The 19,107-nt window shown below is 40.2% G+C and overlaps 1 protein-coding gene across 2 annotated transcripts; it reads right to left on the bottom strand.

The window, feature by feature from the left end:
• Positions 1-215: 215 nt before the first annotated feature.
• On the bottom strand, positions 216-7,115 carry LOC106570548 (geminin). 2 transcript variants are annotated; one of them, XM_014142992.2, is made up of 6 exons: positions 7,030-7,115; positions 3,318-3,420; positions 3,043-3,199; positions 2,741-2,823; positions 2,295-2,405; positions 216-2,175 (listed from the first exon to the last, which is right to left on the bottom strand). In XM_014142992.2, the coding sequence occupies exons 2-6, from the start codon at positions 3,390-3,392 to the stop codon at positions 1,990-1,992; spliced, it is 612 nt and encodes a 203-aa protein (XP_013998467.1). In that variant the 5' UTR covers positions 3,393-3,420; positions 7,030-7,115; the 3' UTR covers positions 216-1,989. The 2 variants fall into 2 exon arrangements, with proteins under 2 accessions (XP_013998467.1, XP_045550882.1); XM_045694926.1 differs by lacking the exon at positions 7,030-7,115 and adding an exon at positions 3,668-3,836.
• Between the last annotated feature and the right edge of the window lie 11,992 nt (positions 7,116-19,107).

Here is a 19,107-nt window from a genome sequence, read left to right as displayed (position 1 = left end):
CATTACCCATAAGTGCCCTTCATGGCAAGGCATTGGAAAACTACTCTGTATACTTAAGTAATAAGGCCCCCACGGCTAAGGGCTGTTCTAGTCAAGCTGCAAAGCGGAGTGCCTGGATACAGACCTTAGCCGTGATATATTGGCCATATACCACAAACCCGAGGTGACTTATTGCAATTATAAACTGGTTACCAACGTAATTACAGCAGTAAAAATAAATGTCAAATCAAATTTTATTGGTCACACAGCATTGTGAGTAGTGAAATTCTTATGCTTCTAGATCTGACAGTGCAGCAGTATAACAATTCCACAAAACCTAATAAACACAATATAGTAAAGGAATGAGAATATACAAGTACAAAATATGGATGAACAGTGACAGAGCAGCTAAGATGCAATAGATAGTAAAGAATACAGTATATACATATATGAGTAATGCGAGATGAGGCATTATTAAAGTGACTAGTGTTCCACTTAAAGTGGCCAGTGATATAGAGTCTGTAGGTAGGCAGCCGCCTCTCTGCGCTAGTGATGGCTGTTTAACAAGCTGACGGCCTTGAGATAGAAGTGGTTCTTCAAGCGCTCTGTCCCAGCGCTCATGCACCTTTACGCACCTCACCCTCTGGTTAGAAGCGGGGTGAACAGGTAGTGGCTTGGGTGGTTGTCCTTCATGATCTTTTTGCCTTCCTGTGACGTCGGGTGTTGCCTGTGTCCTGGAGGGCAGGTAGTTTGCCCCCAGTGATGGGTTGTGCAGACCTCACGACCCTCTGGAGAGGCCTATGGTTTTGGCCAGTGCAGTTGCCGTACCAGGACATGATATAGCCCGACAGGATGCGCCCAAATGTGCACCTGTCAAAGTTGGTGCGTGTTGTCGGTGACAAGACATTTCAGCCTCCTGGAGGTTGAAGAGGCACTGTTGTACTTCACTGTCTGTGTGCGTGGACCATTTCAGTGAAATGTAGACCGAGGAAGTTAAAAACGTTCCACCTTCTCTACTGCGGTCCCGTCGATGTGGATAGGGGGTACTCCCTAGCCGTTTCCTGTAGCCCACGATCCCTTTTGTTTCACTGACGTTGCGTGAGGTTATTTTCCTGACACCACACACCGAGGGCCCTCACCTCCATGTAGGACGTCTCGTCGTTGGTAATCAACCCTACCATTTTAGTGTCATCTGCAAACGTGATGATCGAGTTGGAGGTGTGGGTGAGTACAGGGGATGGCTGAGAACACAGCCTTGTGGGGCCCCAGTGTTAAGGACCAGCAGAGTGAAGATTTTTCCTACCTTCCCCACCTGGGGGCAAACTGTCAGGAAGTCCAGGACCCAGTTGCACAGGGTGGGGTCGAGACCCAGGGTCTCAAGCTTGATGAGTTGAGGGTACTATGGTGTTGAATGCTGAGCTGTAGTCAATGAACAGCATTCCTCTGGTCCAGATGGGATAGGGCAGTGACTGGCTTTTAGCCAATCAGCATTCAGGGCTCAAAACACCCAGTATATAATAGGATTTAAAACACCACAGGGTGTTACAACACCCTGCGTACATTGCAGAGACACTATGGCTCTTCAAACGTAATTGATGCCTTTTAGTGTTACAACGAATAGGCTAAGTGACATCACACTGGTTTCAGGAATTAAAATGCAAGCGATAAAAAAAAAAAAAAAAGGTTTATTTCATAGGACAGTCCTGAAGCTTATGTACGGAGTGCATTAAAACTGCACTATAACAAAATCCTAAGTTTAATTGAACACCAACAAATGCCATTTTAAAAGTCAATAGCAAAGCAAAAATAAAAATTAGGGAAGCGCCTCTTTTCAAAGCCGTGTGGCAAAAAGGGTGTGGTTAAAGTAAAAATCTTACGCAAGTACCTCAGATGTTAAGCAAAGAATATAATGTAACTACAGGCATCAATGCCAGAATGTTAAGTGAGAAGCACAGGCATTGCCTGAAGGGATTTCACCAGTACATTCAGTCAATCATCCTCCCCTGAGGGTTAATCTTCCTTTTGTTCTGTGACCTCATCTTCTGTGACATCCTCCTCAAAGACATCAGACCTGGGTGTGAAGTCACTGCTGGTACTGGGGCCATCAGATTCGTCTAGTTCCTCAAAATCGTCCTCGGCACCAAGCGCAATCTCACGCAGGTCCTCTTGACTTTCCGGACTCTTTCCAGTTAACCTCTGAGTAGATAACAGAATTTTAGCTTTGAACATCACACGCTACCTTAGATTTAAAAGCATCCATAGACCTTAAAGAGACAGAAAATAAAGTTTGTGGCCATCAATTTCCCAGCTCTTACCTCTATCATGTCAGCCATGTGCTGTACATGTTGGGCCAGTTCCTGAAGCTCATCATTCTCTGTCTTCAGCTGGGCTATCTGCTCATCCTTGGCCTCGATGCCTTTGTGCAACTGCTCAAACAAGGTAATAAAGTCACTCAGAATGTGGCAGATAAAAAAAAGATATATTTTTTTAAAGGTAGCTTCAGACTTTACCATCCACTAAAATGTTAAACGTTATCAGCTTAGGGTCAATGGCCAAAATACCACTATACGCCAAGGCCCCAAAAGACAACATGGGGCAGAATTCCACGAGATTAATGGTTTCAGAGATATGGATAGTTCAGACCAACACCCATTGTTCCAGCTGGAGTGTTGCCAGAGACTATGTGATTGACTCATTTTGAACCGTGGGAACAGGACAAGTTGATTAAACATTAGTCAGCAGCCTTCAGTGATTAACTGACCTCCTCATTCTCCTGGAGCACTTTGTAGAGCGCTTTACGCCTCTCCTCGGCTACCTCTTTCCAATAGGAAGAGGGAGGGGTTTCTGAAACAGAGGGGATAGGCCATTTCAATTAAACTACTGGACAAACACCATAGATCAATAAAAAATACATTAAATTCTATGGGATTTTAATAGACATCGTACATGTAGACAAAATGTGAGCCAAGTCCATGTTGATGAAACATTGTTGGGATAAATGGGGTAAGGATGATGACCAGCCATAAAAACGATGTCCTTGTAACACATTGAATACGAACATACCTTTGACCATTAGCTCGTAGGTCTCCTTGGTAACGCCGTCGGGGCGATTGTCATTCTCTGCTTTTGGTGATGTGACAGCAACTTCGGCCTTCACCCTCTTTGAGCCCTTCACTTGTTCAGCGTTCCACCGTTTCCTTTTGGAAACCGCCTTTCCTGTCTGAACACATGAAAACCTAGAATTACTTGACCTGCACAGTGGTTGGTGGTAGACATTTGACCAAATCGCTTTAGTTGACCAAATACAGCAACATCAGTGACAAATTCCAATTGCATACCGGTACTACCCTGCCGTCGTTTTTATTGACTGCAGAAGGCTGGAGGACTTGCAGGGTTTTCCTTGTGGGTCCCATGGTCTTGACTGATCTACCCCCAAAAAAGCTGTAAAATAAAATGCATATAAAGTCACCTCCACATTCAAATGAATAGTAACATGTCAAACTGAACAAAACTTCACATTTACATTTAAAAGTAATTAACAAAACTGTACAAGTCAGCATTCATGTGATTACACAAAACAGAATCAGTGAGGCTTTAGTTACACCACCCTTTAGAAACCATTAAGGTGCAACATTGGTGGGAAACAACCCAATCTGCACTCCCTGACCCAAGTATTGTGAGCATTCACCTGGGCATAGTGCCATTCAACTGCTCCTACTCCGGTTACACTCGATGTCATCGTGGGATGGAAAAATAAGTGACTGAATGGCTGTACACATCTGACTGAAGTAAAGGTTCAAATGTTACTCAAATTCATTCAGTACTACAGCTGTGCTTGATTGAACTCCTGTTGGAACAGAACCAACAGAAAGTCCAAACCCCGTCTACCAGGCAGGCTAAAGCAAACAGTACTGGAAAGATTAAGTAGCATTTGAACCCATGTCTGGTATCCAACTGACTGGCAGGCAAGGGAAAGGGGCAGGCCCATCCTGCTCCGAGCACCATTGATGGGGCGATTGCCTTTAATTCCCACGGGCTGCGATTGGCCTTCAGTCATCATCTTACTCGCTGACATTCTTGAACAAGTAATTACCGTGGGAACTGTTCTCAAAAAGCTCATTATGGACAACTACAAGTTAGTGTGCAAACAAACCAAAGCAATTAAATTGAGGTAAAGGTTGAATTCGAAAACATTGAGTTAATTCCAAGGTGTGTGGACAATAATTAGTTTGAAGGAGGTCACTGTTCAAGGCCTGTTAACCACTTGTAAGGTCTCTTCACACAAACTGTTTGTGCGAGGCACACGAACATTTTAACTTGGCATTACTAGAGCAAGCATGCAGCAGACTGTCAGGTATTATTGGCTGACAAGCAGACTTGCTATAAAGTTGAAAGCACAGAATCTGCTAGAATGTCATTATACGCTGTTGCATTGACTTCCTTTCACTGGAACTAAGGGTCCTAGATAGAACCATGTAAAACATCCCAATACCTTTATTCCTCCATTATATTTTACAGTTGGCACTACGCAGTCTGGCAAGTAGGGTTCCTGTCGGACTGCCAGATGGTGAAGCGTGATTCATCACTCCAGAGAATGCGTTTCCACTGCTCCAGAGGCCAATGGCGGCAAGCTTTACACCTCTCCAGCCGACGCTTGGCATAGCACATGGTGTTAGGCTTTGGGAAACCCATTTTATGAAACTCCCGATAAAGTTATGCCAAAGTTCCTTCCAGAGTCAGTTTTGAACTCGGTAGTGAGTGTTGCAGAGGACAGATTATTTTTACACGCTTCAGCACTCTGCGGTCCTGTTCTGAGAGCTTGTGGCCTACCACTTCAGGTTGTTGCCCCTAGACTGTTCCACTACACAATAACAGCACTTACAGTTAATCGGAGCAACTCTAGCAGGGCAGAAATCTGACAAACTGACTTGTTGGAAAGTTGACATCCTATGACAGTGCCACGTTAAGTCACTGAGCTCTTCAGTAGCCGTTCTACTGTCAATGTTCGATGGAAATTGCATGGCTGTGCTCAATGTTATACACCTGTAAGCAACAGGTGTGGCTGAAACAGCCCAATCCACCAATTTCAAAGGGTGTCCACATACACAAAAGTATCACCCAAAATTGCACAATTGGCTAATTTCCCCAATGTGGACAGTTTGTTACTACCTAACACATCAGTTGAGTGAAATTACAATTTTTTTTTTTACATCAGATTGGTGATTGCTTTAAACAATTTCCTGCATCTTTGGTTTAATCGTACTCGTCTGTCCTCACACCGACAGTCATTGCATCAATCAAAACTAAAATTCCAGTTAACTTCATTATGTAATACAACATTTTTAGTGGTTCTGTGCAACACTTGACAATTATTATAAAGGTTAAGTATACAAATAAAATATAATGCATAAACTGATTTCCAACATATGCACCACAGAACACAGCAACACCATGGTGCAAGGCAAACGCAGCGTTCCTTTGGAAATTAATGCACTTCTGGTGTGCCAAAAACCGCAAGGAAACCGTCTGTCTGATCAAGGCGTTAGCTCGCAGTTATGAAATTCAAACCGCAAGGGGGGAGGAAGGGGTGCTCTTTATAAAAGCCGCTGGCCACAAACACAAATGGATATTTGGCAGTCAAAAAAATCACTGAAATAAGAGTACGCATTTCACCATTTAGGCCTAACTGTGGAGATTATTCGTTGAAATTATCCAGTCAAAAGTGTTGCGTTTACCTTTTGTTACTGGCCCACAAGAAGCTGAGTTGCTAAATGGCTACTACATGTTATTTTATCGACAGGTATATGTAGTATACCGAAACTCATTATGGATGGTCTTTGTAGAGCGCAAATGGCACACGTAGCAGTGAATTGGCCTATTACCGTACAGTGTAGATTTGAATGATCAATAACGCTCGCAGATTAATCAGAGTAAACAAGCTCATCAATTACAATTTTGAGTGATCGCTTGGTAAATGATGAGTGAGCAGTTTAAGGTACTCATTTTTATGCGTAGTCTTCAACATGTGGATTACGGAGATTTTAAACCGGTGTTTTGACGTTATGCTATTTTCAAAAATACATAACAGGAAGCAGCAACATTTCTACTTCAGGAATATTTAAAATAAAAATCTGTAAAAGCGATTTAAAATAACCCAAAAAACGTGCTGTGATTTATTGAATTGGTCCTGGCTAGTAACAAACAACTTTAATCTCTTAAATCCATTTTAACAATGTGACTAAAAAACGATCAATACCTTGAGATTCCCCTTTGAACCAAATTACAGACAAAACACTGATAGCAGACATTGGCTGGGATTATTAGTTCAACAAACTCTTATTTTCAATTAATGGCCTAGGAACAGCGGATTAACTGCCTTGTTCAGGGGCAGAACGACCGGTTTTTACCTTGTCAGGTCGGGGATTCGATCTTGCAACCTTTCGGTTACAAGTCCAGCGCTCTGACCACTAGGCTACCTGCCGCTTTTACCTTGAAGTACTCAGGATTTATTCCCAGGTTTAAATTTTCCTAAGGGACATATTTAACACTGGTGATTAACGTAAATTGTTAGTCCTAAAAAGGCCATTTACTACGCTTGAAACTGACTGGAGAACGACAAAATAACATCGTTGCAACGCAGGCGAGAATGTCTGTTGATACTGGAAGAGTGCGTTTTAAATTTTTAGTTAACATTAACAATATAAAGAAACCGCCAAAAACGCATTGAGGTGGCTGGCATGGTATGGCCAGACAAAAGGGGAAAGTTACCTGAATCTCTGGTATGACCAGGTTTCGTGTAATGGCAACTGGCTAAATAGATTATGTTAACTATGTCTTACTCAAAAAGAACGTGGACCAAATTAGTAAAGTAGAAAACAAAAATAATTTCAGTAGGGCAAAATCTAGTACAAAAACGTTAAGTACAGCCAAGCTAACTTTCAAATTGTAAAAAATAACGAGCTATCCTTTGTGTGAAACACTCATTGACTTGAGTATATTTGACCTTTGAGTGAAATTAAACATTTTAGAATACCATATAATGTAACTTACTGTTTGCAGCTTCCGTGAGTGTTATAGCGAAGTTGTCCTTGCTTCTTTAATTCTCGGAGTCACGTTTCTTTCTCGCCAACTCGCGCCAGGAGCTTAAATATCCTGTTAAATCACGTGACACATGTGATGCTTCTTCCGGATTTAGTCAATGCTTCAAAATAAGAGTTTTGGCGTGACCTCTGTTGTCCAGCACATAAGAACCAAACATACCCGAGATCGTTCAACTTTATGATACAAGTACCAAACTTGGTACACTAATTAGTGATCGGGTGATTCTGCAACTTCGGCCACTTTGGCAGTGCAAACTTTCAGAAATTAAAACTTATTCAAACACCATTTTACCAGTATTGTACTTGTTTTTGATTTGTTTAGAAACAATATCTGATAATGGCTGCGATCGTACTATTCAGGAATGTATATATTTTTGTCATTTTTCCCAGACAGCCATAGACAAATGTCATTTCCATCACGTCATTAAACATCCATTTTATTTGAAAATGAAATATCATTCAATTGATTTATAACGGATTTCTTATACATTTGTAAATGAACGTCTATTAAATATTATTTTAAGTGTTTTTTTAAGGTTTTCCTAATATTAATAATTCAACACAATGCCTGAATGTATAAACGTGCCTTCGTGACAGCTGAAAACATTTATTTATCATGAAAAATAAGATATTTCCACCCAACCTTTTTGTGAGATTATGATAACAACCATATGATTTCCATATCTAAAACAAAGAAATGTATGTAAATGATACATAACATACTCATTTACCTAAAAAATATGGGTTGTGATGGAATAGACAAGGTGTGGTGGAAATGACATCTATGTAAAAAAAAAAAAGGTATGAAAACAATATTTTATTGCAAACATTTTGAACAACAAGCATTGTTAAACATTTCATTAATATAATACAAAGTAAGATTCCAAAACACTGGAACTAACACCCTTTCAACATGAGAACAATGTGTTGTCCTTGACTACACTTAGATGCTACAAATAGAAATTCTAGCACATATGTAGAGGGAAGAGTTAACTGAGAGCCACACATGTTTTATTTAATATATGATTTTATGCCCTGCTTTGTATGTACTATATAGTGAGTTTCCAAGTGTATCTAAGGCCTAGAAAGAGAGCTAAGTTCCTCCCAGACCAAGGCATCCAGCTCCATGTGCCTTTTGGTCACTGGATGGGGCTCAGGGACTAGTCCAAGCACATGCTGTGGTCTGTACCATATGATGTCGTCTCTCATTGGCCATTTACACAGGTAGTTCTCTGCAAAGACAATATGCACAATAATCTCCTCTTTCCCCAGATTGTCTTTTAATTCTCTCAGTTTGGAGTATTGGTGTCGAATGTTGTACACGTGTTTCCCCAACTTCTCTTTCAATCCTTTTGGAAAAGTCCTCCAATAGAATCTGCAGTGTGCCACATACCTTTTCTTTTACTGTCAAATGTACAGTGAACTTCTCCATGTTTCCCTCTTTGTTTTTCTTCTCTCTCTCTTCAGCTTTGTTTTTCCACTCAAACCACCATGTCTGCTCACCAGCATCAAAGGTAGATGTTTTATGCTCTTTTGCTTGGCAAAGGGAGCACTCTATACATGCACTCTTTCTTCAGGTTCTCACAGCACAAAGACTCAATAACTTTCTCAATGTTGCTGCAGCTGATCACTTTGTTATGCTGTAGTTTGTTTGCCATGAACTGGAGGTTGGGGTGGGTTTTGCAGAGGCATGTGTCCCTATCCTGGACTGTTGACTTGACAACCCAAAAAGGATGGCTTTTGCAGAATTCACAGTAGGAAATTTGAATTTCTGAATATTCCCTCTTAAACTTCTGATAAAGGTTCTGAATTGTGCCATTCAAGAAGATCCTCTTCTTTTTCTTCTTGTTCCTCGTTAGTGTGTCCTTTTTCCCAGTTATTGCTCTGCTGTTGTCATCACGTTCATAGAATCTAGTGATTTTCTCTTCTGTGGCTGTGCTAATTCTGTTAACACAGATTTTCCTGGAATATTGAAGACCTGATGGCCTGTTTTCATTTGCCCTCATTGCTTTTGCTGAATATCCAAATTCTCTGTTTGTGGCTTTGACCAGGCCATACTTTCTCAGGATGTTGCCTCTGAGAAGACCGGACGTGAACGGACGTGTACGTACGTGTAGCCATGACAATATTAGTATCTCTTTTGTTTCCTTCAGCTTACATGGACACATGAATAAGGACAACAGTTCACTTGTGTACTCCTGGGGGTCAGTCTAGGACAGGTCATGGAATTTTCAAGTTGACTAATATCCCGGAGGGGATTGGGTTCACTGATCCATGTCTGGACATATACGGACGTCTAGTTCACTTGTGTACTCCTGGGGTCAGTCTAGGACAGGTCTCCACATGTCTGGACATGTACGGACGTGTACCCATGACAATATTGGTACCTTTTCTTTCCTACATCTTACATGGGTACATGAATAAAGCCACCAGTCCACTTGTGTACTACTGGAGTCAGTCTAGGACAGGTCAACGAATTGTCAGGTTGAATACTATCCTGGAGGGTATTGGTTTCAGTGCTGTTACAGAAACTCTCACTGCCTCCTTCACACAAATGATCCCAACAATTTTTTCAATAAAATATAAAATACATGTTGGTTCAACATAGTGGTGGGGGTCACAATGACCCGAGGACAGCGGCAGTGTTGATCACAAGGGCGGGTATTTGTGACCCAAGGAAAATGGGAGGGTTAAAGTTCTACCACAAATTAAAGAAATTATAGCCTGTTTGGAAATGACTGACAATTAATATATTCTCTACACAAGCAATATTTACCTCGATTTCTCTTCAACTTCTGGACATCACATCTGGAACAACTTTTTTTTAAATGTTTTTTTAGCGTAACTTTTTATAAACCCCCAAAAAATTAACAACAAATCAATACAGGAAGTAAATGTGGGAACACACGTATATTGGAATAATATACAAAGGACAATTGGGCTAGGGGGTACAATATCACATTACACAAGGACCTTAAGGGACATACATACACTTATAATTCTAACAGCTTTTTTGTTAGTAGAGTATTTAATTGCCTTAAAATACAGTTAAATTTCTTTTTGTAAGGTAAGAAAATGTGTTTTTTTTGTTTGTAAATTTCCATTTGTGAATATGAAATTTGGCCAAAAGAATAATGAAATAAATTACATAAAAATGTTTCGGCTTATTTCTATCGTAGGTAAAGAATCCAAGCAGTACATCTCTCCACAATAGTGTAAGATCTTCATAAATGTGTTCAATTATAAATCTACTGATGTCTTGCCACAGTTTTCTTACAAAAGAGAAACAAGTCTTTCCTACTGATGAGTCAACAGGGTCAGCGGAAGGTCGGCTCTGAGGGTCTTGACATGTTACTGAATAATAAAGCAACACCTGAGGGAATGGCATCTAAAACAATTGCAAAATCTTTAGGTGTTACAGGGACCTTGTAAAGTGATAAGAATTCCTTATAACTGAGTAAAAGACCCTCTGCATTTACCAGTTGGCTCACCAATAGGATATTATTTACCAGTTGGCTCACCAATAGGATATTATTTACCAGTTGGCTCACCAATAGGATATTATTTACCAGTTGGCTCACCAATAGGATATTATTTACCAGTTGGCTCACCAATAGGATATTATTTACCAGTTGGCTCACCAATAGGATATTATTTACCAGTTTGCTCACCAATAGGATATTATTTCGGAACCAATATTCCAAAAACAAAGAAGTATTTTTATACAATATATCCCGATTATTCCATATATAATATCTGTGTGGAGAAAAAGTATGCTTATAAATTAAGGACCATGACAAGAAAACTTGCTGATGAAAAGCAGAAAGTTTCACTGGAACTTTGTCAATATTATAATTGCAAACCAACATGTAGTTAAGGCCACCGAAAGTAGAGAAGACATGATGAGGAATAAAATTCCACATAGAAGTGGGTCTTCCTAGGAATTGTTTTATCCAATTGATCTTAAAAGTATTATTTAAGGTAGTAAAGTCCAGAAAATTCAGCCCACCATTCTCATAAGTGTTCATTACAACAGTTTTCCTAATGTAATGGGTACGGTTTCTCCACAGAAAGTTGAAAAGCATCTGGTCTATCTCCTTGCTTATTTTACTGTCAAGATATAAAGATAGAGCGCCATATGTTAGTCTAGAGATACCTTCAGCCTTGGTTATTAGGACTCTTCCTTTTAAAAATAAGTCCATCTGTAGCCATTGATTTAGCTTCTTCTGGGGTTTTTTAATAGGAGGGTTAAAATTTAGTAAGCCTCTAGACTTCTGATCCTTTGTAATGGTTATGCCTAAATATGTAAGTTCTTCTTTTACTGGAATACCATAATATGAAGGTGTCACACAATCTTTGACAGCCATGAGTTCACATTTATTAATGTTAAGATATAGACCAGACGCTTTGGAAAAGGATTGTATCACATTGATCGATATGGGAATTTGGTTAGCATCTTTCAGAAAAAGTGTAGTATTGTCAGCCAGCTGGCTTATAATAATTTCTTTACTAGCTATGGAAATACCTTGTACAGGACTATTATTTAAAGAATTTGTAAGAAGTTGGGTGATTAATAAAAACAGGTACGGAGAGATAGGACAACCTTGCTTAATTCCTCTCTTTAACTCATATCTTGGTGAGGTGCCATATTTCAATTTGATGAAGCTGTTACCATTTGTATAGTCTTAATAGCCTTACAGAAAAAATCCCCAAAGCCAAGTCTCTCAAGGGAGTGGAAGAGGAACTGATGCTCTACAAATGCTTTATAAAAATCTAAAAATAATATGAAGCTATCCTCGGTTATTAGGTCTGAGTAGTCAAGTATGTCTAATACTAGTCTGACATTGTTAGAAATTTGTCTGTTCCTCATAAAGCCAGATTGTGTTTCATCAATGATTGCATCCAGGACTTCTTTAATTATTTTTGTAAGAAGTAAGGCTAATATCTTATAGTCATTAATAAGAAGACAAATTGGATGCCAGTTATCGATGAGCAGCACTTCTTTTTTAGGCTTAGGTATCAGTGTTATTAACCCCTGACTCATTGTAGGAGGGAGAACATTGTTTTTAATACTCTCTAAAAATACTTCAAATAGGAAGGGAGATACTTGTTCAGAAAATAATTTGTAAAATTCTGATGTAATTCCATCAACACCTGGTGATTAATTGCTCTTTAGATGTTTGATAGACTCTATAATCTCTTCAACTTTGATTGGTTCATCACCCTGTTTAGATTCTGTATCACTGATAGAGTGAACATTATTCAGTGAGTCAAAAAACACATCTGTGGATTCCTGACAGTACGTACAGCTATACAATTTTCTGTAAAAATTGCTTCAGTATTTAGCGTTTAATTTTTGGTCATCTGTTTTAACACCATCAATGTTTAACTTATGGATAGTGTTATTTTTAGAGTGAAGTTTCTCAAGTCTAAAGAAATAGGATGAATTCTGTTCTCCCTCCTCAATCCATTTATTTCTAGATCTAATAAAGGCTCCTTCTGCTTTTTTTTAAACCTTTATTTAACAAGGCAAGTCAGTTAAGAACAAATTCTTATTTTCAATGACAGCCTAGGAAAAGGGAATTAACTGCCTTGTTCAGGGGCAGAGTGTCAGATTTGTACCTTGTCAGCTCGGGGATTTGATCTTGCAATCTTTCGGTTACTAATCCAATGCTCTAACCACTAGGCTACGCTATATATATTATCCAGTTTATTTTGTAACTCAATCAGTTCCATCTTCTCCTCCCCCGAGAGGTTGGCTGGGGATCTCTGAGAAAGGAAGTTATCTTAATGACCACCTTGTCCTCCTCAGCTCTTCTGGTCTTAGCAAGATTACTACCATATTTTCTAAGGTATTTGGACACCTCAAATTTAAAGACCTCCCAGTTCTTGCAATAAGATTTTTCTTCACAAGCCCTTTCCCAAAAATGTGAAAGCAGATCTTTAACCTCAAACTTAACTATATCATTATTTAATAATGAGCTATTTAGCTTCCAGTAGGATGCTCTACCAAGGTTAGTATCAGGGGTAAATATTTTGATATCAATGTAAATGGCCCTGTGGTCTGTGAGGGGAGTAGTACAAATATTTGTAGTAACACACTCACTATCAATACTTTTGGATATAAGCCAAAAATCTATTCTGGATTGTCTGGAACCTGTTTTATTTCTCCAAGTGAATGATCTGTCGGCTGGAAACCTCTCTCTCCATATATCAGTAAGATCAAACTTTTCCATAAAAAGTATTAAACTCAAATTCTGATTGGTTGGCCTACCTGGGGGCCATCTATCAGTTGAATTATCTATAGTAATGTTAAAGTCCCCTCCTGTAAATAATAACGAATTCGGAAATTTAGATAACCAATGAAGTATATGTTTCTCTATAGATTCAAGCAACTCATCATTCTCATGTTTAGTGTTGTACCCGTAGAAGTTTACAGTAATGAGCGTAACATCATTGTAACTGATTACAAGACAAATAAAGTGACCAAAGGGGTCACATTCAGAGTGTAGAATATTACCACCAAAGGTATTTTTCATTGTAGTGACACCAGCGGAGCGTTCAGATCCATGGGAAAGCCAAATATCGTTGCCCCACTGTGACCTTGAGAAGTTGGCATCAGCCGAAATTGAGTGAGACTCTTGAAAAAAGCAAAAATCTGTTCTAAATTGTTTAGCAAATAAAAAAAAGGCCTTGCGCATCACATTGTTTCATAACCCCCTAACATTAAGAGAAACTATAGACAAAGACAAAACAACAAAGATTATATAAAAGTATCAACTGTAGTAGGATGAGTCAAAAACGTAGGAGCAGTGAACGTAAGCGATAAAGAACCGAGATCTGCACCATTTAAGTCAACTTAAAGTGAAAATAGCTTATTCCATAAACTTTGAGCTAGATGTATTCCGGCTTTTGAAATTCAACTCAACTGAAAATTATGTTCAAGACCAAACCAAGGGTTCTTGTAGTAAGAGAGACTAAAAACCCTCTTTAGTGTAATCAGGAACTATTCTGAGAAATAAAATACAAAATAATAATTTAAATAAAAGGGTACCTGCTATTTTAAGTGCATATGAAAACTGATCATAAAAAAATCGAATAAAAAATGTTTTACATATACATGTGCCTAAGACCTTTTTCACTTGGAAATAAGTATTAAGAACTAAATAGAACAATAACCGTGTAAAGTCAGAGCAGACCTGTATGCCCTTTAAAACAGTATCTTAGTTACTGCATACATAAAAAATTAATACAGCTTTCAGTCTTCTTCTTAAGTTTGTAAACAAAATAGGCCTTCTGGTCATACAAGAACAAACAAATAAATTGAAGCACCTGAGTATTCCAAAAAATAGGCACCTGATGCTTGTTAGGTAAAGTTAAACAATACAAGGAAAATGAGAATACCATGGCCGAAATCATCAATCTGTTCCTTCTGGTGAGATTTTAGGGAGGAATATGGATTCCAGTGTGAACTTAACATACAAATATTTGTATTTGTTTTATTTTTTTATAAAATCCCCAAAATTGACTCGAGGACATAGAAGTGCCCGTAGCTGCAGAATCACCCTAAAACTAGATACATAAAGGAACATTTAAAATATTATAGGCAGTCGAGGAAGCATGGCAGTCAACCAGGGCACCTTTTAAATACCTGGCTGCCATTCTGTTTTCCTGTTAAAAGAAAATAGGGTAAAATAGTTCCAAACAATATCAAAATGACTTTGTAATGTTATCGACCCACTAAATAAACCCCACAGATCCTATAGAATATGATTCTGATTATACAATACTCGTTATACCTATGAGGTCATTTTGACCATAGTCCAGCTACGGGAAATGTTTTGGACTTTGTTGTAGAGCCACAAAATGTAGTCTAATATAGGGCCATATCTCCATAAATAATTTGTACATACAGCCAGATGATGGCTTAAAATGTTTAAGGGGAAAATGTAAAAAAAATGTATATCTTAAAATGTTGTCTGGAAAACACAATAAATGCCCCCCAAAATGCCATATATACCAGTGGGGGCTCCTCAGATGAAGAAGGGGAGGACCATCCTCCTCAATGAATTGAATAAAAATAAAACTTGTGAAACATTGAAAAAGTTATTATTTTTAGTTAAAACTATACTCAATATATTCACATCACCAAATAATTGATTAAAACACACTGTTTAGCAATGCAGGTCTACAGTAGCCTCAACAGCACTCTGTAGGGTAGCACCGTGGTGTAGCCATAGGACAGCTAGTTTCCGTCCTCCTCTGGGTACATTGACTTCAATACAAAACCTTGGAGGCTCATGGTTCTCACCCCCTTCCATAGACTTACACAGTAATTTTGACAACTTCCGGAAGATGTCCTCCAACCTAACAGAGCTCTTGCAGCATGAAATGACATGTTGTCCACCCAATCAAAGGATCAGAGAATGAATCTAGTACTGAAAGCATAAGCTACAACTAGCTAGCACTGCAATGAATAAAATGTAATGAGTAGATCACTCAAAGAGAAAGACAATAGTTGAACAGTTAACAAATTAATTTCTTTAAAAATGGAGAAGCAAGAGAGCTAGCTATATTTCGTTGTATTTTTTCTCTCACTTAGCTAGTGAATGCAGCTAGCTAAACTCAGCAAAAAAAGAAACGTCCTCTCACTGTCAACTGCGTTTACTTTCAGCAAACTTAACATGTGTAAATATTTGTATGAACATAACAAGATTCAACAACTGAGGCAAACTGAACAAGTTCCACAGACATGTGACTAACATACATGGAATAATGTGTCCCTGGACAAAGGGGGGGTCAAAATCAAAAGTAAGTCAGTATCTGGTGTGGCCACCAGCTGCATTAAGTACTGCAGTGCATCTCCTCCTCATGGACTGCACCAGATCTGCCAGTTCTTGCTGTTAGATGTTACCCCACTCTTCCACCAAGGCAAATGCAAGTTCCCGGACATTTCTGGGGGGAATGGCCCTAGCCCTCACCCTCCGATCCAACAGGTCCCAGACGTGCTCAATGGGATTGAGATCCGGGCTCTTCATAGCCATGGCAATCACTGACATTCCTGTCTTGCAGGAAATCACGCACAGAACGAGCAGTATGGCTGGTGGCATTGCCATACTGTAGGGTCATGTCAGGATGAGCCTGCAGGAAGGGTATCACATGAGGGAGGAGGATGTCTTCCCTGTAACGCACAGTGTTGAGATTGCCTGCAATGACAACAAGCGCAGTCCGATGATACTGTGACACACCGCCCCAGACCATGACGGACCCTCCACCTCCAAATCGATCCCGCTCCAGAGTACAGGCCTCGGTGTAATGCTCATTCCTTCAACGATAAACGCGAATCTGACCATCACCCCTGGTGAGACAAAACCGTGACTCGTCAGTGAAGAGCACTTTTTGCCTGTCCGTTCTGGTCCAGCAACGGTGGGTTTGTGCCCATAGGCGACGCTGTTGCCGGTGATGTCTGGTGAGGACCTGCCTTACAACAGGCCTACAAGCCCTCAGTCCAGCCTCTCTCAGCCTATTGCGGACAGTCTGAGCACTGATGGAGGGATTGTGCGTTCCTGGTGTAACTCAGGCAGTTGTTGTTGCCATCCTGTACCTATCCCGCAGGTGTGATGTTCGGATGTATCGATCCTGTGCAGGTGTTGTTACACGTGGTCTGCCACTGCGAGGACGATCAGCTGTCCGTCTTGTCTCCCTGTAGCGCTGTCTTAGGCGTCTCACAGTACAGACATTGCAATTTATTGCCCTGGCCACATCTGCAGTCCTCATGCCTCCTTGCAGCATGCCTAAGGCACGTTCACGCAGATGAGCAGGGACCCTGGGCATATTTCTTTTGGTGTTTTTCAGTCAGTAGAAAGGCCTCTTTAGTGTCCTAAGTTTTCATAACTGTGACCTTAATTGCCTACCGTCTGTAAGCTGTTAGTGTCTTAACGACCGTTCCACAGGTGCATGTTCATTAATTGTTTATGGTTCATTGAACAAGCATGGGAAACAGTGTTTTAACCCTTTACAATGAAGATCTATCAAGTCATTTGGATTTTTACGAATTATCTTTGAAAGACAAGGTCCTGAAAAAAGGATGTTTCTTTTTTGCTGAGTTTAGTTTAGCCTACTCAAACACAGAGTTATGCTATGTTAGCTAGCTGGCTATGGCTATCCAACACGGGAACTCTTACAAGTCAAGGTATGCTTTTGGTTTCGCTAAACTGCTTGCTGACTGTATACCGTATTGCATGATTGTAGAAGGTTTACTAACACATTCATTCTAGTAGCTATGTTGACTATGACGTTAGCTAGCTAATACAGTGAGGGAAACAAGTATTTGATCCCCTGCTGATTTTGTACGTTTGCCCACTTACAAAGAAATGATCAGTCTATAATTTTAATGGTAGGTTTATTTGAACAGTGAGAGACAGAATAACAACAAAAAAATCCAGAAAAATTCATGTCAAAAATGTTATAAATTGATTTGCATTTTAATGGGGGAAATAAGTATTTGACCCCTCTGCAAAACATGACTTATTACTTGGTGGCAAAACCCTTGTTGGTAATCACAGAGGTCAGACGTTTCTTGTAGTTGGCCACCAGGTTTGCACACATCTCAGGAGGGATTTTGTCCCACTCCTCTTTGCAGATCTTCTCCAAGTCATTAAGGTTTCGAGGCTGACGTTTGGCAACTCGAACCTTCAGCTCCCTCCACAGATTTTCTATGGGGTTAAGGTCTGGAGACTGGCTAGGCCACTCCAGGACCTTAATGTGCTTCTTCTTGAGCCACTCCTTTGTTGCCTTGGCCGTGTGTTTTGGGTCATTGTCATGCTGGAATGCCCATCCACGACCCATTTTCAATGCCCTGGCTGAGGGAAGGAGGTTCTCACCCAAGATTTGACGGTACATGGCCCCGTCCATCGTCCCTTTGATGCTGTGAAGTTGTCCTGTCCCCTTAGCAGAAAAACACCCCCAAAGCACAATGTTTCCACCTCCATGTTTGATGGTGGGGATGGTGTTCTTGGGGTCATAGGCAGCATTCCTCCTCCTCCAAACACGGCGAGTTGAGTTGATGCCAAAGAGCTCCATTTTGGTCTCATCTGACCACAACACTTTCACCCAGTTGTTCTCTGAATCATTCAGATGTTCATTAGCAAACTTCAGACGGGCATGTATATGTGCTTTCTTGAGCAGGGGGACCTTGCTGGCGTTGCAGGATTTCAGTCCTTCACGGCGTAGTGTGTTACCAATTGTTTTCTTGGTGACTATGGTCCCAGCTGCCTTGAGATCATTGACAAGATCCTCCTGTGTAGTTCTGGGCTGATTCCTCACCGTTCTCATGATCATTGCAACTCCACGAGGTGAGATCTTGCATGGAGCCCCAGGCCGAGGGAGATTGACAGTTCTTTTGTGTTTCTTCCATTTGCGAATAATCGCACCAACTGTTGTCACCTTCTCACCAAGCTGCTTGGTGATGGTCTTGTAGCCCATTCCAACCTTGTGTAGGTCTACAATCTTGTCCCTGACATCCTTGGGGAGCTCTTTGGTCTTGGCCATGGTGGAGAGTTTGGAATCTGATTGATTGATTGCTTCTGTGGACAGGTGTCTTTTATACAGATAACAAACTGAGATTAGGAGCACTCCCTTTAAGAGTGTGCTCCTAACCTCAGCTCGTTACCTGTATAAAAGAGCCAGAAATCTTTCTGATTGAGAGGGGGTCAAATACTTATTTCCCTCATTAAAATGCAAATCAATTTATAACATTTTTGACATGCGTTTTTCTGGATTCTTTTGTTGACATTCTGTCTCTCACTGTTCAAATAAACCTACCATTAAAATTATAGACTGATCATTTCTTTGTCAGTGGGCAAACGTACAAAATCAGCAGGGGATCAAATACTCGTTTCCCTCACTGTATGGTGATAACGATGTAGGCTGTGCGTGGTGGTTAGCGGTTATGATATGAAGGTTTGACTTGGAAAGTTTTTTTCCCTCGCCTGGTCATAGACAGCTGATGTGTTGTGCAATGAAGTCC

This window comes from Salmo salar, chromosome ssa14 (genome assembly GCF_905237065.1).
Source record: "Salmo salar chromosome ssa14, Ssal_v3.1, whole genome shotgun sequence".
Classification (NCBI taxonomy): domain Eukaryota; kingdom Metazoa; phylum Chordata; class Actinopteri; order Salmoniformes; family Salmonidae; genus Salmo; species Salmo salar.
This window is presented reverse-complemented; position numbering and strand designations above follow the sequence as displayed.